The following is a 23,556-nucleotide window of genomic DNA, read 5'->3' as shown; positions in this document are numbered from 1 at the left end:
TCTTTTTAATTACTTCAATAAGAAGCAAGCCACAACACAAGGGCACGTGCACCAGGTAGCACTCTAATCAGATGACAACTTGGTCCATTAATTTTAAGTGAGAACTGATGTCTTTTTCAATGGGGTTGCTGGTAACAAAGCTTTCTAACTCTAGTCAACTGCTACCACTCACTAATGAAGCTTCAGACGATAAAACCAGGTGAAACATCCAACAACTACAATTAAAAAAATAAGTGTCATGACGCACACTAACTTGACTGCAGTCTGAATAAGGAATGTAAAAACCAATTCTCTGTGTGTGTCTGTATGCATACAGGGCATTTGGCAACACCTGCTTTGCAGGCTTAGCAGCTATGTAGCCTCTGAGATGTTCAATTCTGAGGATAACTAATTTTTTCAAAACTTTTCTTGGTTTACAAACACTCTTAGAAAATTGTAGACCCAACTTCAAAAAAAAGTCTGCAAACTTAGACACATACTCCTACTAAGAGCTCAGATACACACTCTACAGTATTTTTTCAAAGCCAGGGCTAAACACAATGAAGTGCGCAAGTACTTTTTATAAGGAAGAGTACCAATACCATGTATGTATTGCTCCTTCACTTGCTCTTTTCATGTCAAGTAGCAAATATTAAGCATACACAGTAAAAAGAAAAAAAAAACAATTTTACATTCATACAGAAGCTTTCATTGAAGCTTGCCTTGAGCTTCTCTTTACTGTGAGGGTGATGAGGCACTGGAATGGGTTGCCCAAGGAAGTTGTGAATGCTCCATCCATGGCGATGTTCAAGGCAGGGTTGGACAGAGCCTTGGGTGACATGGTTTAGTGTGAGATGCCCCTGCCCATGTCAGGCAGGTTGGAACTTGATGATCTTAAGGTCCTTTCCAACTCTAACTAGGATTCTCACACGACTTTAAGAGAGAAGCAATTCTAATGAGCTTTTAAGATGGCACAGCAGCCCCCAGCAGAACTCAGCCCTCTTAAGTGCTAACCTCCATTTCCAGCCAATAAAGAGATACTTATTAGTGAAATAGAAGATTACACACTACCTTGATCAGCCACTGCCTGAGTGGGATCTTTCAGAAGAGCTGCATATTTATGAAGAAGATTTACCATCACCTCCAGAAGCCCCACTTCCCTGAAGACATCCTTAAAGATGTAGTCATGACGGGTGAACTTGAGGAGTGTCTTCGTGGCAATGATGCTACACTGAAAAGAAGCGCTGGATTTTAAAAGGATGCTCACACTGATTAGTTCTTTACAGGGTATGTAATTCAAACTGAAGACAACAAATTCCAGCATTTCAAAGTATTTGGTCTGCACTTCTGGAAGTTTAGGAATTTTCTCTGCAAACTGAGATAAGGTGTGCTGCGATTCCAAAATGAAGTAGTTGGCGTTGTCGGCCATATAAATATTTGTGATGCCATCAAGGATGATTTGTGCTAGATAGCTGGTTTTTGCTCTCAAAAATGCATTCTGGAGGACCGAAAAGGCTTGAATATTCCTCACACTATGACCTAAATCAGGAAACAAAGTGGGAAGAAAAAGGAAACAGAAAGTTCTTAGTCGTCATAAGCAATGAGTACACTTAATAATAATCCATGCATTTTAATAAGTGTGAATAAAATAACAGTGTGTCAAGTTTAATAAAAGTTTTTATTAGAACTGACTCTTTCAAAAAAGCCTTTGCACAATCACTTGCAGTGCAAATCCTGCAATCTACTGTACATTAAGATGGCATTTTCCTCCTTAAAAGTGTTTATGAAGGCAGGTAAGTGAAAGATCATTTCTTTAAAATAGGTAAGCAAGCTGACCTATTGTTAAAATGCACAAAATGATACAGCTCTAGAAACAAAACAAAGCCTGCCTGTCAACCATCCAGGCCATAAGAAAACTCATTATAGCAACAGTAACATGTTCCGTATTTCACAGTGCAGAACACAACTCTGTCCCTTAGAAGTGTTTGGCAGGTTAAGTTTAGAATAACAGCCATCCATATCCCCTCACTCAACAGAGCAGTAAGCAATGACAAATCCTCATCAGCCAGGTTCAAAGCTATAGAGCATGTATGGCCTCCAAATTATTTTTTTGTTTCCAATCTTTGGCAATTGCCTGTGAGAGGCAAAAGCTACATATAAAGAAACTCCACATGGCAGTGTATGGCCAGCAGTCACCTTCCTTCCATAAAGAGACTGCTTTGTCTCAGGCCTGGAATAAAAGGTATGAACACCCACATCAGTATCGAAAGGTGGCACAGGTCTAGCTTCAGGAATCAGCTTGGGAATAAGAAAGCTTTGGCAGGGTCCAGTACAGTTAACAATAAGGGAATTAAATCAAATGGAAAGAGTTGTAAAGTGTAAGATAGCTGTAATATTAGCACACAAAAACATAACATATTTAAAAGCTCCGTCAAATTTCTTTTTATAGGTACTTTCACACTGAAACCTCATTCATTTAGCCAAAGAATGCATCATTCATGAGTGTTCTCTGTGGCTCACGAATTTTTCCATGGGCAGATATTATTCTACCAAAGAAATGCTTTTGGTAGAAAGGCTTTGGGGCACTTCTTTGGTAGAATAGTATCTGCCCCAAAGCCAACTTTTTTAACTTCTGCAGGAACACTACAAATCAAAGTGGACAAATCCCATGATGTAAAAAAACAATTACTGCTAAAAAATTATTTTTAAAAAATTAACAATCAAGAATAAGAACTTGAAGCATTCCAAACAAAGCATTTAGGATTCTCTAAAAATAAAATCTTATTTTCAAACAAGCTGTGAGCAAACTGTTAACCTGATTTAAAAACCCTTTCATAAACAAAGAATCCTCATTCATTACATATGCTCTGTGGAATGCTACTCTCTTCACTGTTTATAAACTAAGTTGTCCAATTTAAGTCACAAAGCTGTTCCTAAAAGGTCATTTTTTACATACTTTCTTTACGGTCAAGAATGTTAAAAAAGGGATTTAGAGTTTATTAAATGTGACAGGAACATGAGTAGCAATGGAAACAACTATTTGTATTCTAATTTGATATTAGCAGTTGTTAATCAAGCAGATTAACAAATTATCTTCAATTATTGTGAGGACTCCTGAAGAACCCAGATCTTAACCAGCTCTTTGGAATTCAAAGAACTAAAAGGATTTAAATAGAAGCAATTAAGAAAATGGGCTAATATGGTCTTCATAAAAAGACAACTTGCCAACGTAACAAAGAGCAGGTAAAAGGAACTGAGAGATGCTGTGACAAATACAAGAAAATTAAATAGAAGAATTCCTTTGGAGATTGCAATAGTTCATGGTTCTCTCATTCTTTTGAATTGGAAAAGCTGATTAGCTTAAGCAAAAATAAGTATATTATCAAAACATGGAGAAATTAGTCTTCGAGTGGGACTATGACCTTTTTCTCTGTCTAGTGCAAAGGGAAAACAATTCATGTGAACAAAGAACTCTCTCAGTACAAGAGAAAGGAAGTAATTGTCCAAGGAACCTAGATATACAAGAGAAACAGTGAAAGCAAATCCATTAGCCTATAAATCTATAAACATAAACCTATTACGAGAATTTTTCTTGTAGACCTGGTATTACTAAATCCCTTTAAAAGTCCATGTAATAAAACTAGTCCCACGATCACTATTAAATTCCAAACTCCTTAGTTACATACAAGACTTACTTGAAATTTAAGTTTATACACAGGACATGAAAAATAAGGGTTTTGTTATAAAACCTTTTCTCCCCTCAGACTTCTGCAACCGTATCTCCGTATCATACTAGACTGTGGTTGCAAGCCCAGCACATACTTTGCCACACTGTGAACACTGATGACAACAGATTTCAGGCTTTAAGTTACACTTGCTTAAGCTGACAAAAGCTAACAGAAAGCAGACTCGGGCGGGGGGAATAAAAACAATAATTTAAAATATAAAAAATAAAAAAAATATTAAATCAAACAGCACATCATCCTTTCACATCAGTATAGTAGGAGCATCTTAAAACACCATAAATCAAACCACTGCATGTCTCCATTACAATAATCTCTTACAATGGCCACATATAAACTGCCAGCTTTGCAGTGAGAGATGTTTGACTCAGCCTTTAATCCTCAGAGGCAAAAGCCCTGCATTTTCTTCTTTGGGTACCAACCACAAAATATAACCTTTGAGACCAACAGAACCAAGTATTTGATCTGCAACCTTAAAAAAGATCCTAGACTCAATTGCAAATGGTTTGTGCAATACAGTGTTTCTCAGTATTACTAACCTTTGCCTGCAGGCTGTGGGACTGCAAATCCAGGCAGTAGGAAAGGTACTCCAGTGGTAACACCAGCTGGCTTTAATTCATTGACACCATATGTTGTTAAGGAAGTTATCAAATTAACTAAGTCCTTCAAAGCATCCTTAGATTCAGTTTCTTTTGCCTGTTCTAATCTAAAGAAGATACAATAGGTTAAGTTAGCAACGTTAGTTTATTTCAACTCAAATCACTTTAGTATCTCCTCTATTCTGCTACATTAATTTAGAGATCACACTGTCATTGTCCTGTTCCTGAAGTATTTTACATGTTTTCTGTATTTCATACCATTAAGACAGTCAACTGTTATATTTATGACAGCATACGCTTATTTGCTGTAGAAATTCACCTTGTAAATCCTTCCTTGAACTCAATAGTCTGCTAAAAAGCAGCACAGACATGAAAATTACTTTTAAAATCCTCTTACAAACATGAAGCTATTGGATACGAAAAGGCCTAGATAGTCTGTCATTAAACAAATCTATAATTAACTTTCTAGACTGTATCTGCCACTTTGAGAAATTAATATTTTATGCTAATGAAATGCTATCTTGGTAGAAGCCTAACACTCAGAAGCACACAATGAAGCATTTTATTAGAACTACAGACCCTTACCTTGGAATGCATGAGGATAGAAATGCTAACATATCATTCCAACCACTGTTTCCCACCAGCAACACACCATCAGATCAAATCCTAAAAACAAACTCAAAATCCTAGAACTATTCTCATTTTCTTTTTATGTCATCAAAAATTCAAATGCAATGTGTATGTCTGGTATCTATTTAAAACAAATGGAAATTCCTAAACCCCTAATCATACTATGTGGTAGAAAATTTAGTTCAAACATTTGGGTGCCGAAACCTAGCATTCTAATATCCAGAAATGAATGGCTTGAAAGAGGAAGACAGCAACATTAATGCTTCTCATTAATGGCCACCAATAGCATGTTTTCGAAGCATCTTTGACCCAAGTATATATTTCATAAGGTGTACCCTCACAGACATGATTTCCCAGTTTGGATTTGTAAAACTATTTCAACAGTGTAACATGCTACTTCAGGAAACTTCATATCCAAACAAAGCAACATAGACCATGGATTTGATACAAATAATGCAGCATACTGAGGAAGAAAAGAATGAAGTTTCTTCCATTGAAAGAAGTAAAATCACAGGTGGATCATATATCCAATTTTTGTTTGGGTAGGCAGTTTCATTACCATATTTTGTGATGCATTAGGATGTTAGCATACCTTTAGTAAAAATACAAATTAAAAAATGCATACATATGCTGATTCCCTAGTAACGTGAGAGTTCTCCCCAGCACTCTGCTATTAGAGCTTATGTACAAAAATGTCTCTTCAATACTAAGCCTGCACCACATCTATGTACATGATTTTTCATTATGATAGGATGTTAAAAACAAAACAGTCATAAAATTGTTTAGGTTGGAAAAAACCTTTAAGGTCGTCAAGTCCAACAGTAACCAATTACTGCCAAGACCATCAATAAACTGTGTCTCTAGACAAAAACAAAACAAAAATAAAATCCAACCAAATCCAAGAATCAGTTGCAGGCAAAATTTATTTTCTGAATTCTAAATATTTAGTACCAGTTGTTTTTAAGCATCTGCTTTCTTAGCACACACAGAAACATTTAGTAACAACAGTACCAGTGAATAAATTAAGCAATATACTTTCACAAATTGTGAGAATAACAATTTCAGGTTTGGTTCTAATATCTTAATTTCATAATAACCTATAATCACTTATTTCTTCAAACCTATTCACCAATTCTTTATTAAGAAATCTTTTCAGAAAAAGATCGGTGATCTGTTGTATTCCTTCAAGGACTTTTGCATACCTGAGGAGGAGGTCACAGAGGAAGTTGTATCCTTGCCATATCCTAAAATCATCCAACAATGTCTGGGATACATCACTGGAGTCTTTAAGAAAACAAGAAAGCCCAGCAAACATCTCAACTATTTCTAGGGGAGAAAGGTCATCAGACTGCTGCATGTTCTGAACACACGTGGACAAACATTCCTTTTCTGAAAGAATCAAAATTAAGACATTTAGGGTTTTTGTGACATTAATCACAGCAAGAAGCGTAATGAGTCACAGCAATAAGGAACTTAGTTAACTCTTACCACATAATATTTAATATCACAGAGCACTTGAAGACGACTAAGATTCCCAAATGGCTTTGGATCAGAACCCTAACCTCTTTTTGCCAACTCTTCTCCCCCTTTTATAATTCTTCGCTCTTCTAAGGAAGAGCTTGTATAGATAAATCCTTAAACTTAAAATATTTGACTGGATAACTCAGCAGAGAAAAAGGACAAATATGGCAACTATAAATATGTCCAAAGCATCTTTTGTTCTTTTAAAACAAAAAGTTATACAAATCATTGTCTGAACCTGTTGCTGATGTCAGGTAAAACCCTACACATAAGCCGTTACACCCTGTCTTCTTATTGTTACTCTGGTTAGCCTTTCTTTGGCAGGCACATTTGCTTGTTTGATAAATCTTGATCAAAGTGAGACAGCTTGCCTCATTCTGCACACTTCTCACGCTCCATCAGTTTATTGGTCCTGATGCAAAAAGCTTTGCCAAATCTCTAGTTAGATTTTAGGTTGCACTCCTGTTTTAAAGGTGCCCCCTTCAGTTATCTGCTGCTTCAACTTTGCAACATGCTCAAGGCAAATGCAAATCTTTCTAGTTAAACCAATAACAAAATTTCCCAGAGATCAAATCAAGAAATGAGACAGTGAAAGGATGCTCCTTAGAATACCATAAAATGTTGTAGCTTTTTTCCTGAATATGAGATGAGGCTTTTGACAGATGTTATCTCTTAAGTCAGGTTCTTTTTTTTTTTAATTAACAAGCAAGAGGGAATGTTGAATGGTTTTCTTTTTAAGATTTTATTTCACTTTTTAAAGAACCTAGAATATTTTTTTATATGCCAGCCTCACTCCTCTGTGGATCAAGCCCATAGAAAAGTCATAATGGTAGTAGCTGCAATGTGCCAAAGGACACAGGCAAAACTTAAGTTATTTTCTTTGTTGTGCTTCATCATGTTTTGACATATACACATACACCTTCTACACTCATCAAAAACCCACTAGAAGGCTGTTACAGATGCAGAGAAAATACCTATCACCATTTAAGCCCTATCTGAAACACTTAACTGATGACTATTCTATGCTTACAAGTGATACTGTACACTCACATCTTTCTCACTGGAATTGAAACATGCTGCTAGCACAAGAAAAAACACAGATTGAATTTTTCTGTGAACTATGTGGGAGCAGCAGGGTGACGTATTTCATAAACTGTCAAAATGGTTTTGTGAAGCCTTGTAACTACTTGCTTTCCATGGTGTGAGGAAACTGGGGATTTCTTTTTTTCCAGTAGGTGTACACAGCTAAAAGGTATGATAAGGATGTTAGTTCACTTCAACACTCATTCCAATTTAAAAAACTACAAATGCTTTCTATGTGTTCCTATAGTCCAAAAGCCCTAAATATAATAGAAACACATTCTACCTAGTTTCCTACCTCAAATCCCGCATACCTAAACACTTTTGCAGTTTTAAATAAATGCAACATGAGTATTTTGTAATCAAAGCTGGTCCCAGGCTGCCAACACACTTTTCAACACTGGTTTTCATCTTGCTTTGCTCTCACAAATTTTTTGTCATGAGCCACTTTGGCAGCTGCCCTTGCCAAGCAAAGCATATCCAGTCCCTTGCAAAGATACATGATTGTGGAGACTCATATCAGCTACCAAAATCTGTAACCAGCTACAGAAATATCCCTGTATGTGAGTTTCCATGCCTGAAACAGTCAGGATGCTATTTCTCTCAAAAAAGGACAGAAGATAAAATTGAATGATTCTCATTGCTTCGATCATTTGGTGTCTCAGAAGCTGGATTAAGCCCATGAGATTATTTTAATTTGGCCTTCAGGATGCACAAAACCTGTAATCTACAAGTTGCATGGCAAGGTGAGGAAAACAAGGGCCCAGCAGAAGAAATGCAGGCTGGCTGAATGGTCAGTGATCTAGTCAGTCAGCCAACAGCGAAAACACAGGGGCTAGAAACCGACCTAGCAGCCAGGCTTTTTCCAGCTGTGTCTCAAAATCTCCACACTTGGCTGTGACACAGGCCCTGGGACAGCCTACATGCTTACTAGAAGTGCTAGTATTGATGGTACTAAGACCCACTGCTATGCCATTTGGGCATAGGTATGGGTCTTTGACAAGCAAAGCAGAGCCTCCCTGGGCCAGGCCCAAGAGACAATGTGCTTGGGTTGGAGAAGCTGGGCTGAACCACAGGGGAGGAAGCCCATTGGCTGTTCAATCAGTCAGCACTTGGAAGTTCTCAAGTGTTTCTGCGCCCATACACCATGCTCCCTCAAGCATTTTCTAGTGCCTGTTATTACACAGTACTGCTGTTATCAGGGTATGCTACCACTGATGTCCTAAATAACAGAGAGCACACTGCACATCAATAGTGGTTTTAACAGTCTTATCCAGCCTCTTCCTGCAAAAGCAAGGTGTCTGGGAGAAAGAATCTTCTCCCAGCACACCCAAATTAGCTCTTCCCAGTTTGCATAATACACCTGTATTTGCTACAGAGCATCAGCTTTCATGGGTGTCTAATAGCTCAACCTGTGTCAGCAGAACACACGGACCTGGTTCCTCTTCCTGCAACTTCCTCAGACATCTCTATGCTTTTATAAAAGCATGCTTGTCTACAGTGGTACCAGACAAGTAGCTGTAAACACAGCACTGCAAGCTTGCCTTGCACCTCTACAGGAGGCTGCTCTTGCTAATTCAACCGCAGGATTGAAAACAACTAACTCCTGTTAAGAATTAATGCTCACAGCAAAACCCCCAAACTTATGTATATTCCCAGTGAATATTTTTCAATACAGGCAGTTACTGAATTTATCAAAAGCCTTTCCTTTCATCATCATAAACTCTATACCAAAACATGAGAGGAACTATAGAAGTGCTCTGAGATTCTACATGTATGTAAATACTTACAAAAAGCCTGGAAGTTTTTCTTGATCTATTATTTTCATGCCTATCTCATAACTAAGAAAACCACGAAAGATCGACAGGAAAAAAAAATACAACAAGCCCAAAAAACCCAACCAATAAAGAATACTGAAGACAGATACATACCATGAATGTATTTCACTACATTGACACTAAGGCCATGACGCGATATGGTCATTAGTACTTCCCCTGCACTCTTCCTCCAAGGCAGATTATAGGGAGGGCACCATGAGGTTATTGCACTGAACAGAAGCTGGAGATCATCCTTTTGAGCCAGCTCTTCCGCCGGGGACACAAAACTGCACAATTTTACTAGGATCTGAAATAAGAAGTCATTAAACATCTAGCATTAGTATCCTGATCATTGCTAGTCTTAGCAAAAGGCAAAACATTCCTCCATTTAGCATATACATTAAAAGAAGCAATACACTGTTTTCCCTTTGTGTGTTGCTTCTATAAATTGAGTTGAAGACAAGGTTATTCAACTCACGGTTATTCCAAGTCTCAGTTCAGTTTAAGATGATTAGCAAAAGATTAGCAGCAGAATTTAAGCCTTCTAGGCTGACACAGCATACTTGCATGGATACCAGGTTATTCCATTCTTGGAGAATCTGACAGTTACTTAAACTTACAGGTGTACTGTGGGACACGGGCTCTGCAAAGCAAACTGTAGTATCCCTTCCTAATGCAGGAAGAAAGTTACTGATGGGTTGTTTGGAGAGCAGCATTCATAACATCTTGGTCAAAAAATCAGCCAAATAAAATCAGCTAGAAGAGTCTGGCAGAAAAGGGTACAGCAACATTGTAGACCTACCTGGATAAGTGGCACCTGGATCTGAATTTCCAGTTTACCATAAACAAAACAAAACACAATCAGCTGCACTCCCGTTTTGCACGTTTTGAGGACATCTGATGTCCATTTTGTGTCTCATGCATGAAAAGCTCAGACTCTCTCTCAGAAAACTGGAGGAAGACTTTGCAAAGCTGCCTGTGTCCAGAGGAGAAGGTTTAGAAGCTATCTGAAACCTCACCTATTCCAGCCAGCTCATCACAGATCACCACATTACAGGCCTTGAAGAGGGACAGAAAAGAGCTAAGTGGTAGCATAGGGAACCCTATGTGATAACACTGATCATTTATTAACTCTGCTGACTGAAACACAACACAGCAATTTCTGAAAGATAGCTCACAGTACATTGTGCTTTCTGCTTTGGAAGACAGCCTGTAGTACTAAGACGAAAAGAAGAGGCAAGCACATATGTTCTCATATACTGTTACTAGGCAGACACTGTGGCTAGTAATTGTGGGAATAAGACTCACCTTTATTTCTACAGTGCAGATACCAAAAATGCCTCTCAAATATTATTCTTACAAATGTCGGCACTGCCTTCAAATCCCTGAAGGATGTGACTACTGATAGACCTCTTCAGTCTTGCAAATATGGCTACAATCATAGAATCACAGAATGGTTTGGGCTGCAAAGGACCTTAACATCATATAGTGCCAACCCCCCTGCCGTGGGCAGGGACACCTCATATAGAGATGCATCCAATTTGCATGTGGAAACTGGCAGTATGACCACTGACCCCTTTCTAATAATAACTGTCAGGTTCTTCCAAAAGCTCAGAAGAATACATGGGAATTTCTTTGCAAGATCTCCAGCTGAAACTTCAGAAAGCAGGAGCAGGTCAGATCAAGTCCCTGGAATATCTGGGGACAACTGCAATAGTGCAGGCTCAGAAGGTACCCATATTAAAATTCTTTGCTTCCATATTCATGGCTCATTTTCATTATTAAAGGGAAATTAGTGTATGTTAAATTAATTCATAGGTTATTACCAATACTAATTATGTTACTATGTCTATTTCAACCAGTAACAACCCAAGATACAAAGGCAAGGACCAGTTAGATTAAAACAGACTAATAGTCAACATGTTGCTCCTTTTAAGCAGCTGAGTGGAAAGGCTACATGCATTTTTATGGAGGAAATATTTGCCAAGGACAGAAACCACAGGGGGAGTCAAAATTTAACCTCAAACTGTGCTTGCAGGACAATACATCTTACTCTAAGCCATCATTTTGTGAAGAATCAAAGAAGAGCATAAATTGGTTCAAGTGAAGTTTTCTCATGTGAAGCATTTCCATTCCTCAAGCAAATTCCTTGACCTCTTTTACCTTTCTTACCTGTACAAAGACTTTCTGAAGTAGCGCTCGGCGCTCTGCGAGAGGTAGTTCATTCTGTGCTCCTCCAACTACCTCAGGCACATGTGGAAGGTCAAAAAACAGATATAGACATTTCACAAGCGTGGAAGGCACTGACATTGTAGTCATGCAGTCCACAGTTTTCTGGGGAAAAAGAAAACAGAGGGAAAAAACAGTTCAACATATTACTATATTCAAAAAGTCACACTCCCATCAAGCAGTTGATTCAAATGCTGGTTTTTCATTCTCACACCTTTGGTGATATGTCCACATGGCAGTACAGATTCACTATCTATTCCTGAATGCCTAACTGAAGAGCAACCTTAAAAATAGGATCATAATTTATTTACATGACAAAGGCACCCAGTTCAGAGCAGTCACTGCACAAGACAGAAACAAAAACTGACAGTCTCTGCCAACAGAAGCTTACAAGTTAATTATAAGACCTTCAGCCAAGCCCTCATTAGCTATCCATTCTTTGTAGCTGTAGAAATGGGAGTGGGAGGACAACTATTCAATTTATGCTCTCACTTGGCAAGAAGTTATAAGCAGTCATAACGAGCAAGGCAGTAGAAAATATGAAAGCATCAGTGGGAAGAGAAGACAAATTGGGGTGGAGGCTGGTGACACACAAAACACAGATAAGATGATTGGGCTGAATTATAAAGGCAGATTAGAGCAGAAAGAACAAACCACACAGCTGTCCAGTACATTGCTCTCTGATGGAGGGCAGCACCAAAAGCAGAGGCAGTAAAGATTCATTCTGTGAATTAATCACTCATCACTGCTCTTGCCCTCCTTGAAAGGGGAGCCCGAGTTCAAAGTCCAAGTGATTTAGGTGCTGTATTTGACCTGCATCTCATGGGGCACTAAGCAGCAGCATGCAAGAGAAGCCTTCACTGAAGAAAAAAAGTTAAGTGTATAATTCAAAAGAACTGAAACCACTAGCAGCTAAAGCAGGAGTTCTGTGGCAATAGAAGAGAAGAAGGATCTTAACATAGAAACCAGAATAATTATATCTTTTAGTGCCTGTTCATGCAGTTCATTATTTTATTGCTTAGGTCTCCCCATCCCACAACTTTTTAGCCTTGCTGTTTGAGACTTACCTGTCCTGACGAAGCTAGTAAATTGATTGTAGTGAGCAGCATCCAACCCCTACTTGCTTCTTCACTTTGATTGACCTCCAGAAACTGGACTATGGCACGACTTGCAGCCTCTGTAAGGGGGTAGTTAAAAACATGCAATAAAAATTCAGTCTGATGGTCTGCAAAAAGGAACACATCTTCTCATACCCTGAGCGCTGAGCGTGAATTCACCTCTGAAGCACTACTTGAAAAAAGGTCCAGGCTTAGGCCTACACTCTCCAGACACACATTCCAGTCTTACATACACATTTGGCTCTGAAATTAGCAGGGCTGTAAAAAGTACGTCTTTAGGTAATGTATCATCCTTCAAATGAGCAGGCAGATTTCAGTGACATGCAGCAACTTTTGAGTATTTTTGCTTTATGAAATATGACATGCTCTTTATCAGACATGAAGCCACCACCAGTTAGTGGTCTCAGTGGAAAAGGCTGGTATTCTATTCCTGAAAAAAAGCACCGTACTGAAACAACAATATGGAGGATAATAGGAAAAGATTGTAGGGAAGAAAAGGTGCAGAAAGACAAAAGGAATAAAAAACAGTAACAAAAGTAAAATTTAGAACAAGGTCAGAAATTACATTTCCATCCTAATTTTTTTTTTTTAATGAAAACACTAACAACTTATGGCTGCTTCTAATGATCTGAAGACTACTTCAGGAATCAGATACCATTCCCTAACAGCCAGAGTCAAAGATAACTTGTTTACTAGGCTGAATATTTATCAGCCTTAACAAATAAATTGACAGAGAATGCAATCCTATTTCACTGCCGTCTGAATACACACTTATATTAAAAGTCTATAATGCCAATCAAGATGATTGTCCATTACCCTTAAGAGAAATCCAAAATTATTTTTCATTAGTAACTGCGTATCAATCACATTCAGTGCTTTTAGTGTTAACTAGGACAGGAAAAACATGCATAACATTGCTTAAAAATTGAATTACAAAAGAATTACTAACAGAGGAACAAACCAACAACTGAATAAAAAAGTCCAATTTTAATCTTTGTTTCATCTGCTGTCAAGATACCTCAGCACATACCTGTAAAGGTATTTATTCTACAGTTAGCATACTAGAGAAATAAGACAGTTGAAACACGATTTATATGGCAAAGTACTTAGCAAACTTTTAGCATTGGCTACACTGAAAAGATAATTTTTTGGAACACCAGACCGTAAGCTGAGCTGGACTAGTAAACCTATGAAGTAGATGATCATCATAGAACTGTAGAATGACAGAATGGTTTGGGTTGGAAGGGACCTTGAGGACCATCCAGTTCCAGCCCCCCTTCCACTAGACCAGATTGACTGGAAGGATGTTGTAAGGTCTCCCCTGAGCCTTCTCTTCTCCAGGCTAAACAACCCCAACACTCTCAGCCTGTTTTCACAGGAGAAGTGCTGCAGCCTCTGATCATCTTTGTGGCCTCCTCTGGACCTGCTCGAGCGGGTCCATGTCCCTTTCTCTTGGGGGTCCCAGAACTGCACAAGTACTGCAAGTGGGGTCTCATGAGAGCAAAGTAGAAGGGCAAAATTGTCTCCCTCAACATGATTCTTTTGATGTAGCCCAGCATACCATTGACATGTACCCCATAACAGGTTCTTGTACAAACCACTGGCTTTTCCAGTTCTGGTGCCAAAGTAAGGAGAAGCACCTATCAAATCTGTGCGTGAGACTGATTGAAATAAAACAAAGCCTGAAACACTAAGGTGAAAGATAACACAATTTTTTTAAACTCACACAAATGCAGACATGCAGTGACTTCCCAACACACTGACCTGAAGTACCTGGTGGGCACTTTGTTTTCCAAAACCATCAGCACAAAACATTAGCCAGGGCGTATGAGTAGATCAACTCTGGAAGCACAACAGCCATTGCTACAGCCATAGTTCCTACACTAGAGACATATGCAAAATGATAGAATTCCTGGCAAAAGCCACTTTCCTAAACTCTGTCAAGTGCGTCTAAAGCACGTGCTGTTTCTACAGTGACAGTGCCCTACCAGCACAGAATTAGGTGCTGTTTAGTAGGCTCATTCTCTTTCTATCTGACCACAACCAGAGCCGGGCAATTATCCTCTGACTGTAAGCAGCTAGGGCTGGTACCAAACAGGGTGTGCACAGCCTCCAAAAGCCACCTGGTCTCTTATATGTCATCTTTGAAAGCTAGACTCAGGGGTTAAGCAAATCTATGCTTCTTACAAGGTTGTCATGCTGCTGGCATCCTCAATGGCATAGCAGTTGAATACTATAAATAGCAGTTTCAAAACTATCAGTCTTAATTAAGCACTACCTAAACACAGCATTTTAAGTGCAGGAAAAAGTTCTCTTGTCAGCTGCTCTGAGCAAGTTTGATCACACTATCATTTAAGATTAATTTCTATCATCAGCACTAGTCTTCATTTACTTCTTATACCTTTTCCCTGGTCTTGAAGTGCTCAAGTTGTCTTTTAATATACTCTATGTGCTCCATCCAGATATCATTAGTCCTTCAACTTCTAGAGGACAAACCACTAAATCTAGGATTCGGATATGCTAGCTAACAGAAAATGGCAAAAGAGCAAAGAAAAACATATAAAATAATAGGTAAGCATATGTATCTTTACAACTATGCAAGTACGTATACATTAAGTATAACCACAATTATGTGGTCACATGGTTAATACACAGATTTTTCAGCATGAAATCAGTATATACAGGATAGAGGCTTCGGAGAACAAAGCACCGGAATTCATTTCATTCATAAGATATGACTTGAATGCTTTCCATCCTGGACTCAAAAAAGCAGCAGATGGAAAGCAATGAGATTAGACCCACTCAGATTGCTACAAAAAGCATCACCACATTAAAAGCAACATCATTGCTTATAGCAACAGCACTAAGGACAAATCCAGTACATGATGCTTTCAGTTAGATGTTCTAGTATCATAAACAGCATATAATAATGTCATGAGACTTTTGTACAGCTTATTCTTACACCAGGTTGGAGTATTAGGGAAAAAATACCTGTGAATTATGCCAAAGGGAGTGTGTCAGGGGGATGGTGGGGAGCAAGCTGATGTCAGGGACCCTTTCTCTAATCAAGCCTGCAAGAAGTCGCCACTACTCCTTACAGGGAATATCTGGAAACACGGTCAGATAACTAAAGAATACAAATAATTCCTACTGCCTAGATCGTAAGAGAGAAGTATCAACCCAAATAAAAATGGCATGGCAAAAAGTCTTTCTTCAATCATCAGGAGCAGTGCTGTGATGTTGTCACAAGCCACAGATATCAAGTGGCTGGTGCCTTTGCACTGTGCAGAAACAGAGAGCTGCTCAGCCACAGATAAACACCTCAATTGTGCCAGAATTTAGCCTCACTAACCAAGCTGATAAAAGAACAGGCTTTCTAGGATCTCTTGGAAAGAAACTATATTGTACTGCACTTGCCTTGAGAGATCTGGTAAAAACTATCAAAAAGAAATTGAAGGTTAACCAAAAGTAACAAGATATAGCAGCTATTGATCACAACTGACTCCTGATAAGTAGCTGATAGGATACTGCTTTCCTTTCAGAGACATTTCAGTAAATTAAAAACAGAATCACCTTGTAAAGCAAAGTCACACACAGGGCAGGAGAAAGAATATAGAATGAAAAAAACTCACAAGGCGTATAGGCAAAACATGTGATATCGCTCTCAACATACTCTCTTCTTAACAGAAGAAAAGTCAACTGACATACCAAATCGGTCTGAAAGAAGCCCCTAAATCCACTTATTTTCCAAGAAAGATCTTCAGCTCTTCAGAGAAGAAGACACTACAAGTAACACTATCAGGAAAATTTCAGAATTCAGTGTGGGAGGAGCCCAAGAGGCTACTTACTAGTAGAAGATAAGAAGCTCCCTTTAACTACCATCTGTAACTTACCCAAACTGTGAGATGCACTTCAACAAATAAGACTAAGTCTTCTGTATTTAAAGCAAACATAAAATTAGTTCTGCTGATGTGATAGAGGTAAACTGCAATAAAAATTAACAATAAAGGCAGAGTTTGCAGATCAAAGGAATTTTAAAAAGAACAAAGGTAGGTATTGTTAGAGGCCAAATACAAATCACTGATGTGGTTTTCTGGTTACAGATTAGGACAAAGCTTATCAATTTGGTCTCTTCAAGTGGTCTGAAGATGATATACGACAGTCTTTCAACAGATCTGTTAGAGAAATGCCTGAAGAGGTTAAAAGCATTTTCGCTGGCAAAAGAGTTTGAGTAAATCAGTGAAACTGGAGGGGGAAGAGGAGGAGAGGAACAACCAACCAACCCCACAACATTCAGAGGTTATAAACAATAACTGAAAATGTTGTTTCTGGAAGCAGAAGGGATTACCTGAATGAGTCTAGAGGTATGGTAAAAATAAATTTAGCATTAAATAGTAAATACAGAGACAAATGCATACAGACAATGTTGCAAATATAGAACAAGTGTTGACTGAAATCAATTAAGCAAGACACAAAACGCACAATCACCCAAACTTTTGAAATTGACCTTGACAGGAAGTTAAAATCCTGTGATTTATCATTTTGCTTTCTCACTCTTCAACTTTCTACCCTTCTGTACATTTTTCATAGAATATCTACATAACCATTTATCACATTTTGACTGGGGAAGGACCTTCCAGGTTGCTCATCACTAAGGGAGTCATTCTGAACCTCCCTGTGATATCAAATGTTTATATATTCTAATGCATTGAACAATGGGAGCTGTCAGTATGTCATTTGGTGTGCCCAAGATGAAAGCAACAGAAGACTGAGTTAGAAAACAGTATTAGTAAACGTAGAATAAGCACTACAAGGTACCAAATCACAGGTTTGCACATTGTTGCAACATGATAAGCTGTTAAGAGTGAAAGAGAAAGGTGTACTCAGTACTTAGCCTTGTTTCTTGCTTTCTGTTTGTTAGTCACTGCAGTCGGGAAGCCACCAACCACTCAGTTACAAACGCTCATGGTCTGATCTGGGGGGACAGCTTGCATTTAAGTTTGCAATGTGAAACTATTCAGTAGTCGGGATTTCTCATGTACCAGGTACAGGTACTCACTGAAATGATAAACCAAAAGGTCCCAGGGTATTCAGCTGATGGCACGTGTGTTATGGAGAGAGCAGCTCTCTCATCTACTTGCACACAGAGGACTTTGGGGACCACACTCCATCGTGCACCAGCCTGGCTTGAACTGACACACAAGTCCTGCTGTCTGTACAGAAGGGATTGGCTGAATCGACATTCACTGTTGTATGCTTGTCTTTGCATTGGGTCTAAATTATGATGATATGCTAAACACTCTAGGACATGCTGTTGAAGTATTTGCAAAATCACAGAAGATCCAATTGCGTGTAGGGTGTGTCTTTTGAAAAAATACATGAAATTAGTGTTGCTTCTCCTCCAGCATCAGTAGGCAAAGCAGCCATTAGTAGCCATGTTTATTCTACCAAGATTTCAGCTGTCCTCATCCTGGTTTTGAGAAATTATATTCTTTCAGCCCTGAGCCAGATGTACTTGTTCCCAAAAGAAAGGTTCGTTTCAGAACTGAGACTACGCTAGAAACAGACGCTTGACCGTATATTTTAGCATATACTACCACAACTTTGACTTGGATATAGAATTAGATTTATTGTAGGAAATTTGGCAGCTAAAGATCTCAAGTATATAGTGCTATCTCAGCCGTGGTTCACAATCTTCTAAAATGGACTAGACACCTCAGGGCAAGGGAAAGCATGCACTGATTCTCATAGATAGGGTTATTGCTGTCATCTGCAAATTATCACCGTTGTGCAGCAAAGACTTCAACAGACAAGAAAATTTAATTCTATTTGAACTACTTTGGTTTTCCTACTCCAAAGTTACACGCATACTAGAGAAATAACACAGTTGAAACCAGTTGATCATGTAACCGCAATGGCAGTGTTCAGAGACCACTTCAGATAGGGTGCTGGCACAGTTACTAGTGAATCACAAAACACAACGCTGAGAAAATTACTACAGTCTGCCAAGAATAACTGAGATATGCCTCCACGATGCAGATATTACTCACATGGTTATTAAAATATATATTCAAAAGCCTGATGAAAACAATTGCCCTGTGCTCTACTATGAGATGGGGAGGAGGGAAAGAAAAGCAAACCGCCCCACCAAAAAAAGAAAACAACACACCAACAAGCAAGATTTAATCACACCACATTTCCACCTGAAAAATACTGCCAACATATTTATCACTTTTTAGGTAGGAAGCAAATTCTTGTAGAATTTCTTCCTTGAAGTATCTAGAGTTGACTTTTGATTTTGTTTCTATGGAAAGGCTCTCTCTAAAAGAAGCCCAGCAATTTTGTTGACTTAAACCAAGCACTTCACAACATCAGGAATTTGCATTTGAATATTACCAGAGCCATTTCCTGCATACAGTTGTTAATGAAATTTTTCACATTTAAAAACATGCTGAGAGTTATAATTACCTGTTAATAGCTATTAAGATATGATATATCTTTTTGTTTGGTACACAAAAAGAAGTTTAAAAAAAAATGTAAAACCTTCATAATCCATAGTCACAATGTTATGTCTTTATTAGCTTCTTAGAATACACTGAATGTTAATTTCTATTATTTTTTTCAGTTTTGCAGGAAATTTCCATCTACCTCTAAGCAGTTTAAGACAGAAGTCTGCAGACTATGAGTTTTAATAGCTTGTTAATTGCTCATTCCTGAAAAGCAAACTGCAACTCCAGGGCCCCATCAAGTCACAATGCAATTGCAGAACACAGACCTTTCAGGCCTTCTTACCCAAGATCTGGAAAGGGTTTAATGACCAAAGTAATAGTAATCTTCATAACAGAGAAAAAATGCCTGCTTTCCATTTTAACAAAACCAACAGACCATTGAAGCTTAGAAGAGTACCAAATTCTCTTTTAAGTCATTGTGGTTAAATTCCCATGTCTGGTAGAAAACAAGAAAACCCTCAAAACCAATAACAAAATTACCCCTGATTTGTGAGGTGTCAAGGATGACAACTGGCTTACCTTGGAGCAACAAGCAGAGGTATGGCTTAAGTAATAAATACACAAAAATAGCCACTCATAGCAGAATCCAAATGACTAGCAGGCACAACAGATGTTCTCCAGGAAAAAAAAGTCAAACTAACACCACCATTCTGCCAGCATGGCTCTTGGACATTTATTTCCCCTAAATACCCAAATAAAAGCCTTTTTGTGCCTGTTTACCCATAGAGAACAGGTTTTGTCTACGATATCTGTTTAGCCATCTGGAATGTTTCGCTGTTAGTCACTCTACTTAAATGGAAAGAAATTGTAATTGGCACAGTTTGTGACTCCTGACTTCATGTGTACTAATTTGCACAGCCTTTTCCAGCCCGCTATTTCCTTATTTTCAGCAATTCCAAACTGAGAAACGAGCACAGATCTTAAAATTATCTAGCAGACAAAAACATGATACTTCTTGGAAGCACTCCTCTTCAAAAGAGGAAATTGAAGAGGAAAGCTAATGAAACATGTCTTCTTGACATACTGTCCTCAGTTATGCAAATCCCAATACATTGTCAGGTATATACATTCATGGTCCCAATATACATTCAGGGTTCAAGAGAACCAAATCTTACTCTGACACTTCAAATAAATAGAAGAGGGGTTCTCTAACATTTTAATAAGGATGGCAGTGTCGGTCCTAACATGATACTCAGTGTATTTTACATCTTATTAGCTTCCAGGACAGCAGTTAATTCAAAACGCATGGTTTTGAAACGTTAACATATCCAAGGGACAAAACACACCACCAACAGGCACCTCAGGCAAGATACAGAAGTTGTCCACATGCATGTCCTTGGTCTCCTTCTACGAGTAGTAATGCAACTTAGCTCATGCCTCTCTTTTCCATGTGCTATCCAGTTTGTAGAACTCAGCTTTCTCTGTAACCCAGGCAAAAAACCTCTAGCCTCTTCCTCCTCCTCTCTCTCTCATCCAAAAGAACAGTAGATATTTTCACTGCAAAAACTTAAATTTCTGAGCCTGCAAAGCTGCTGTGGGTAGCATCTCACAGTATTCTTCTGATTGATCTGAAATGTACACCTCACAAAGCCCAAACTTGTGCCCAAACATGTAACCATACAATACCTGTGGACTTATTCGATGCTCTCCGTCGAATTTCAGTCACCATCAATCGTGACACTTGAGTAGTAAACTGCAGGAGGTCAGAAAATTTTTCTGTCATTGTACTTGGAGGAGCGTTTCCAAACACCTAAAACGAGAAAAATGGATGCATCACAAAGTCATTCAGTTTACAAGGATCACTGTGAACTACCACCTTCCTTGGAGGAAGTAATAATCCTTGAAGGAGTATTACTATGGTTTTTGGTTTTCCGCTGAAGTATTCATCACTGTACTGATTTTCACAGTACGTGCTCTAAGACATATTCATAGTTGGCATTAACATACTCAGGGAGATAAGATCTGATGAATAAAAGGGAAAAGGAATCACAAGTTTTCCACAAAAGCCAAGACCACTGAGATTGCAGGTAATGGGGTAAAAACTAAATAGCAGAGCAAATTCTCCAACAGGAGTTTTCTTTTAACAGCACTTCTTTACTATTTGGCTGGACTTAAACATCCCACAGGGGTGAACTGCACATACATGCATGTAAATGCATGTAAAAATATGCGTAAAATCTTCTAGAAGGAGCTAGGAAGTACAACTGCCCTGTTACCATCTTCCCATAATAAACTGACAATGCCATGTTGCTGACACTCTCTCACTCTCCTGAGATCCTCCTGAACATAACAGCAGTAGTTAACAGAAATTTTTTTTAATAAATAATCATTTGATTATAATAATTTAGCATTAATTTGGTTAGTAAATAATTTATTTGAATAACATTTAACTTGAGAAAGGCTTTAATTTCGTGGTACGGCACTAAGCTATAGAACACAACATTAGCTCAAAATGGATTAGCCAGTTTTCCAGCTAACTTGCTTTTCATTCAAGACTGCTCACAAAAAGGAGTTTTTATCCACACTTCTGATGTAAACCTTGCCCTAAAATGATCACAGTAAACCTACAATATTGAATATCAAAGCCTGCAATCTGAATTCTGATATCACCACTTGTGTAAGCGCTGAGCAGACTAGCTTGCTAAACACCTGAACAGTCTCAATACCTCCCTGCTACTTTACAATTTTCTCCCTCATGGCTACTTTCATGACCTGCAGGAGTCACAAAATGAGCCAGGAAGCATAAAAGATTATCTAACAAAACTTTAGTTCCACATATTATATTTGCTGCTCTGAAAGAGGATGCAACCTACAGCAGTACAATTGATTTGGACTGAACAGCTGCTTCATCCTCATCTCTTTTCTCTGAGTGACTCAGTTACACTATTACAGCTGAGGTGTCAGCATACTTGACTGAGGTCACTCTTAAGTCTAGGGACATCCAGTGAAATCCGCAATGTCACAGCCAACAGGGATGCAAGACAATTACAGAAACAACTTACCCTGAAATCCCAAAGTTACTGAAGAAAATTTAAAAGGTGCAAGACAGAATAACCTTTGTGTAAGTCTGACTTCTTACTCCCCTTAGTATCAGTTGCTCTGGCACTTTACACAACAGCCAAAAATATTTTTCCTGCCTACTCGCATTGCAAAGTCATGACGAAACAGAGCCAGAAATACAACAGTGAAATTGAACACTCAGTTTCCACACAATTAAAATATTTTTCATCAAAACCATAAGGATTTCTAATACAGGAAACTTTAACTACCATTAAAGAAAGCAAACAGATGCCCAGACATTATATGTAGACAGCTGTTCTCAACAGACTGAGAAAAACGTCCCTCATTTGGATTAAAGCACACAACATTCCCAGTACAGACAATCCAAATTTCCCTAAATCTTTCACAAGACTTCCTTTCGCAATTGTCTGTGTTGGCTCCCAGTTCATTTGAGAGCCTCTAACTTCCACAAAGCTTTAAGAAGGGAAAAGTACCCCAAGGCTTGAGTATTTGCTGGTATAACCTAAGCAACGTTATCTAGACTATAACACACATTGGCAGAGCATCTTGTCATCATTAATGGCTTAAAGCTCTTTCACTCAGACTGAGGGAAGAGGAAAAACTGATAGTCCTACTACCTGTCCCAAGCTTGCCTAGAGTTGTCAGCAGACCCTCAAAATGCAGAGAGCTCTAATTTACGGTAAAAGATTGACTGAAGTGAACTGGATTTTAATTCATTGTCCCATAGGCAAGTTTTCACTACATAGAACAAGAACCTACATTGGATATTTATATACTTTTGACTAAAAGCAGTAGTAAAAATCAGGAATAGGTTATGAAACATTTTACCAGTAGATCACCTTTTTAATACGGAAAAGAGCATGGCTCTTTCAACAAAATGTAACCAAAGCACCTCTTACTTGAAACCAGCCTTTTTATCCTTCCTTTCACTTTCTTTATATGCTGCAAAAGAGTTACTGCCACTCTGGTAGAGCAATGCTTAAGTGAATGCACTGAATTCTGAAAGGAGCCTTTTGAATACTCTTCCAGAGGACAAATCTTTTGTTAATTATGCATCAATTTAGCTTTTCATTACTATGTGATTCATCATTTCATAAGCCTCCCTGAACAATGAGGAAACAGAAATGGTCTGTAAAGCCCATTTGTTACAGAACTAGCAAGATGGTTTAAAACACAGCATGTTTGAGACATGCTGCATCTACAAACCAAAGTTAAGAATGCTTTACCTTCTCTGGATATACTCATTAATAATCCTCAAAATATCAGGAAAATGGAACTGCATATTACACAGGACTTCAGATACCTGAAGG

At 38.4% G+C, this 23,556-nt stretch overlaps 1 protein-coding gene across 1 annotated transcript in view; it reads right to left on the bottom strand.

Annotated features, from left to right (window-relative positions):
- The window catches only part of WDFY3 (WD repeat and FYVE domain containing 3), a 115,656-nt gene that overhangs the window by 87,870 nt on the left and 4,230 nt on the right, over positions 1-23,556 (bottom strand). Inside the window, exons 2-8 of the mRNA XM_005146574.3 lie at positions 20,852-20,975; positions 12,666-12,775; positions 11,542-11,703; positions 9,484-9,676; positions 6,154-6,340; positions 4,262-4,428; positions 1,048-1,518 (exon numbers count right to left, since the gene is read on the bottom strand). Coding sequence (XP_005146631.2) covers positions 1,048-1,518; positions 4,262-4,428; positions 6,154-6,340; positions 9,484-9,676; positions 11,542-11,703; positions 12,666-12,775; positions 20,852-20,975 — 1,414 coding nt within the window. The remainder of the gene's footprint in view (positions 1-1,047; positions 1,519-4,261; positions 4,429-6,153; positions 6,341-9,483; positions 9,677-11,541; positions 11,704-12,665; positions 12,776-20,851; positions 20,976-23,556) is intronic.

Source organism: Melopsittacus undulatus, chromosome 7, assembly GCF_012275295.1.
Source record: "Melopsittacus undulatus isolate bMelUnd1 chromosome 7, bMelUnd1.mat.Z, whole genome shotgun sequence".
NCBI lineage: Eukaryota > Metazoa > Chordata > Aves > Psittaciformes > Psittaculidae > Melopsittacus > Melopsittacus undulatus.
This window is presented reverse-complemented; position numbering and strand designations above follow the sequence as displayed.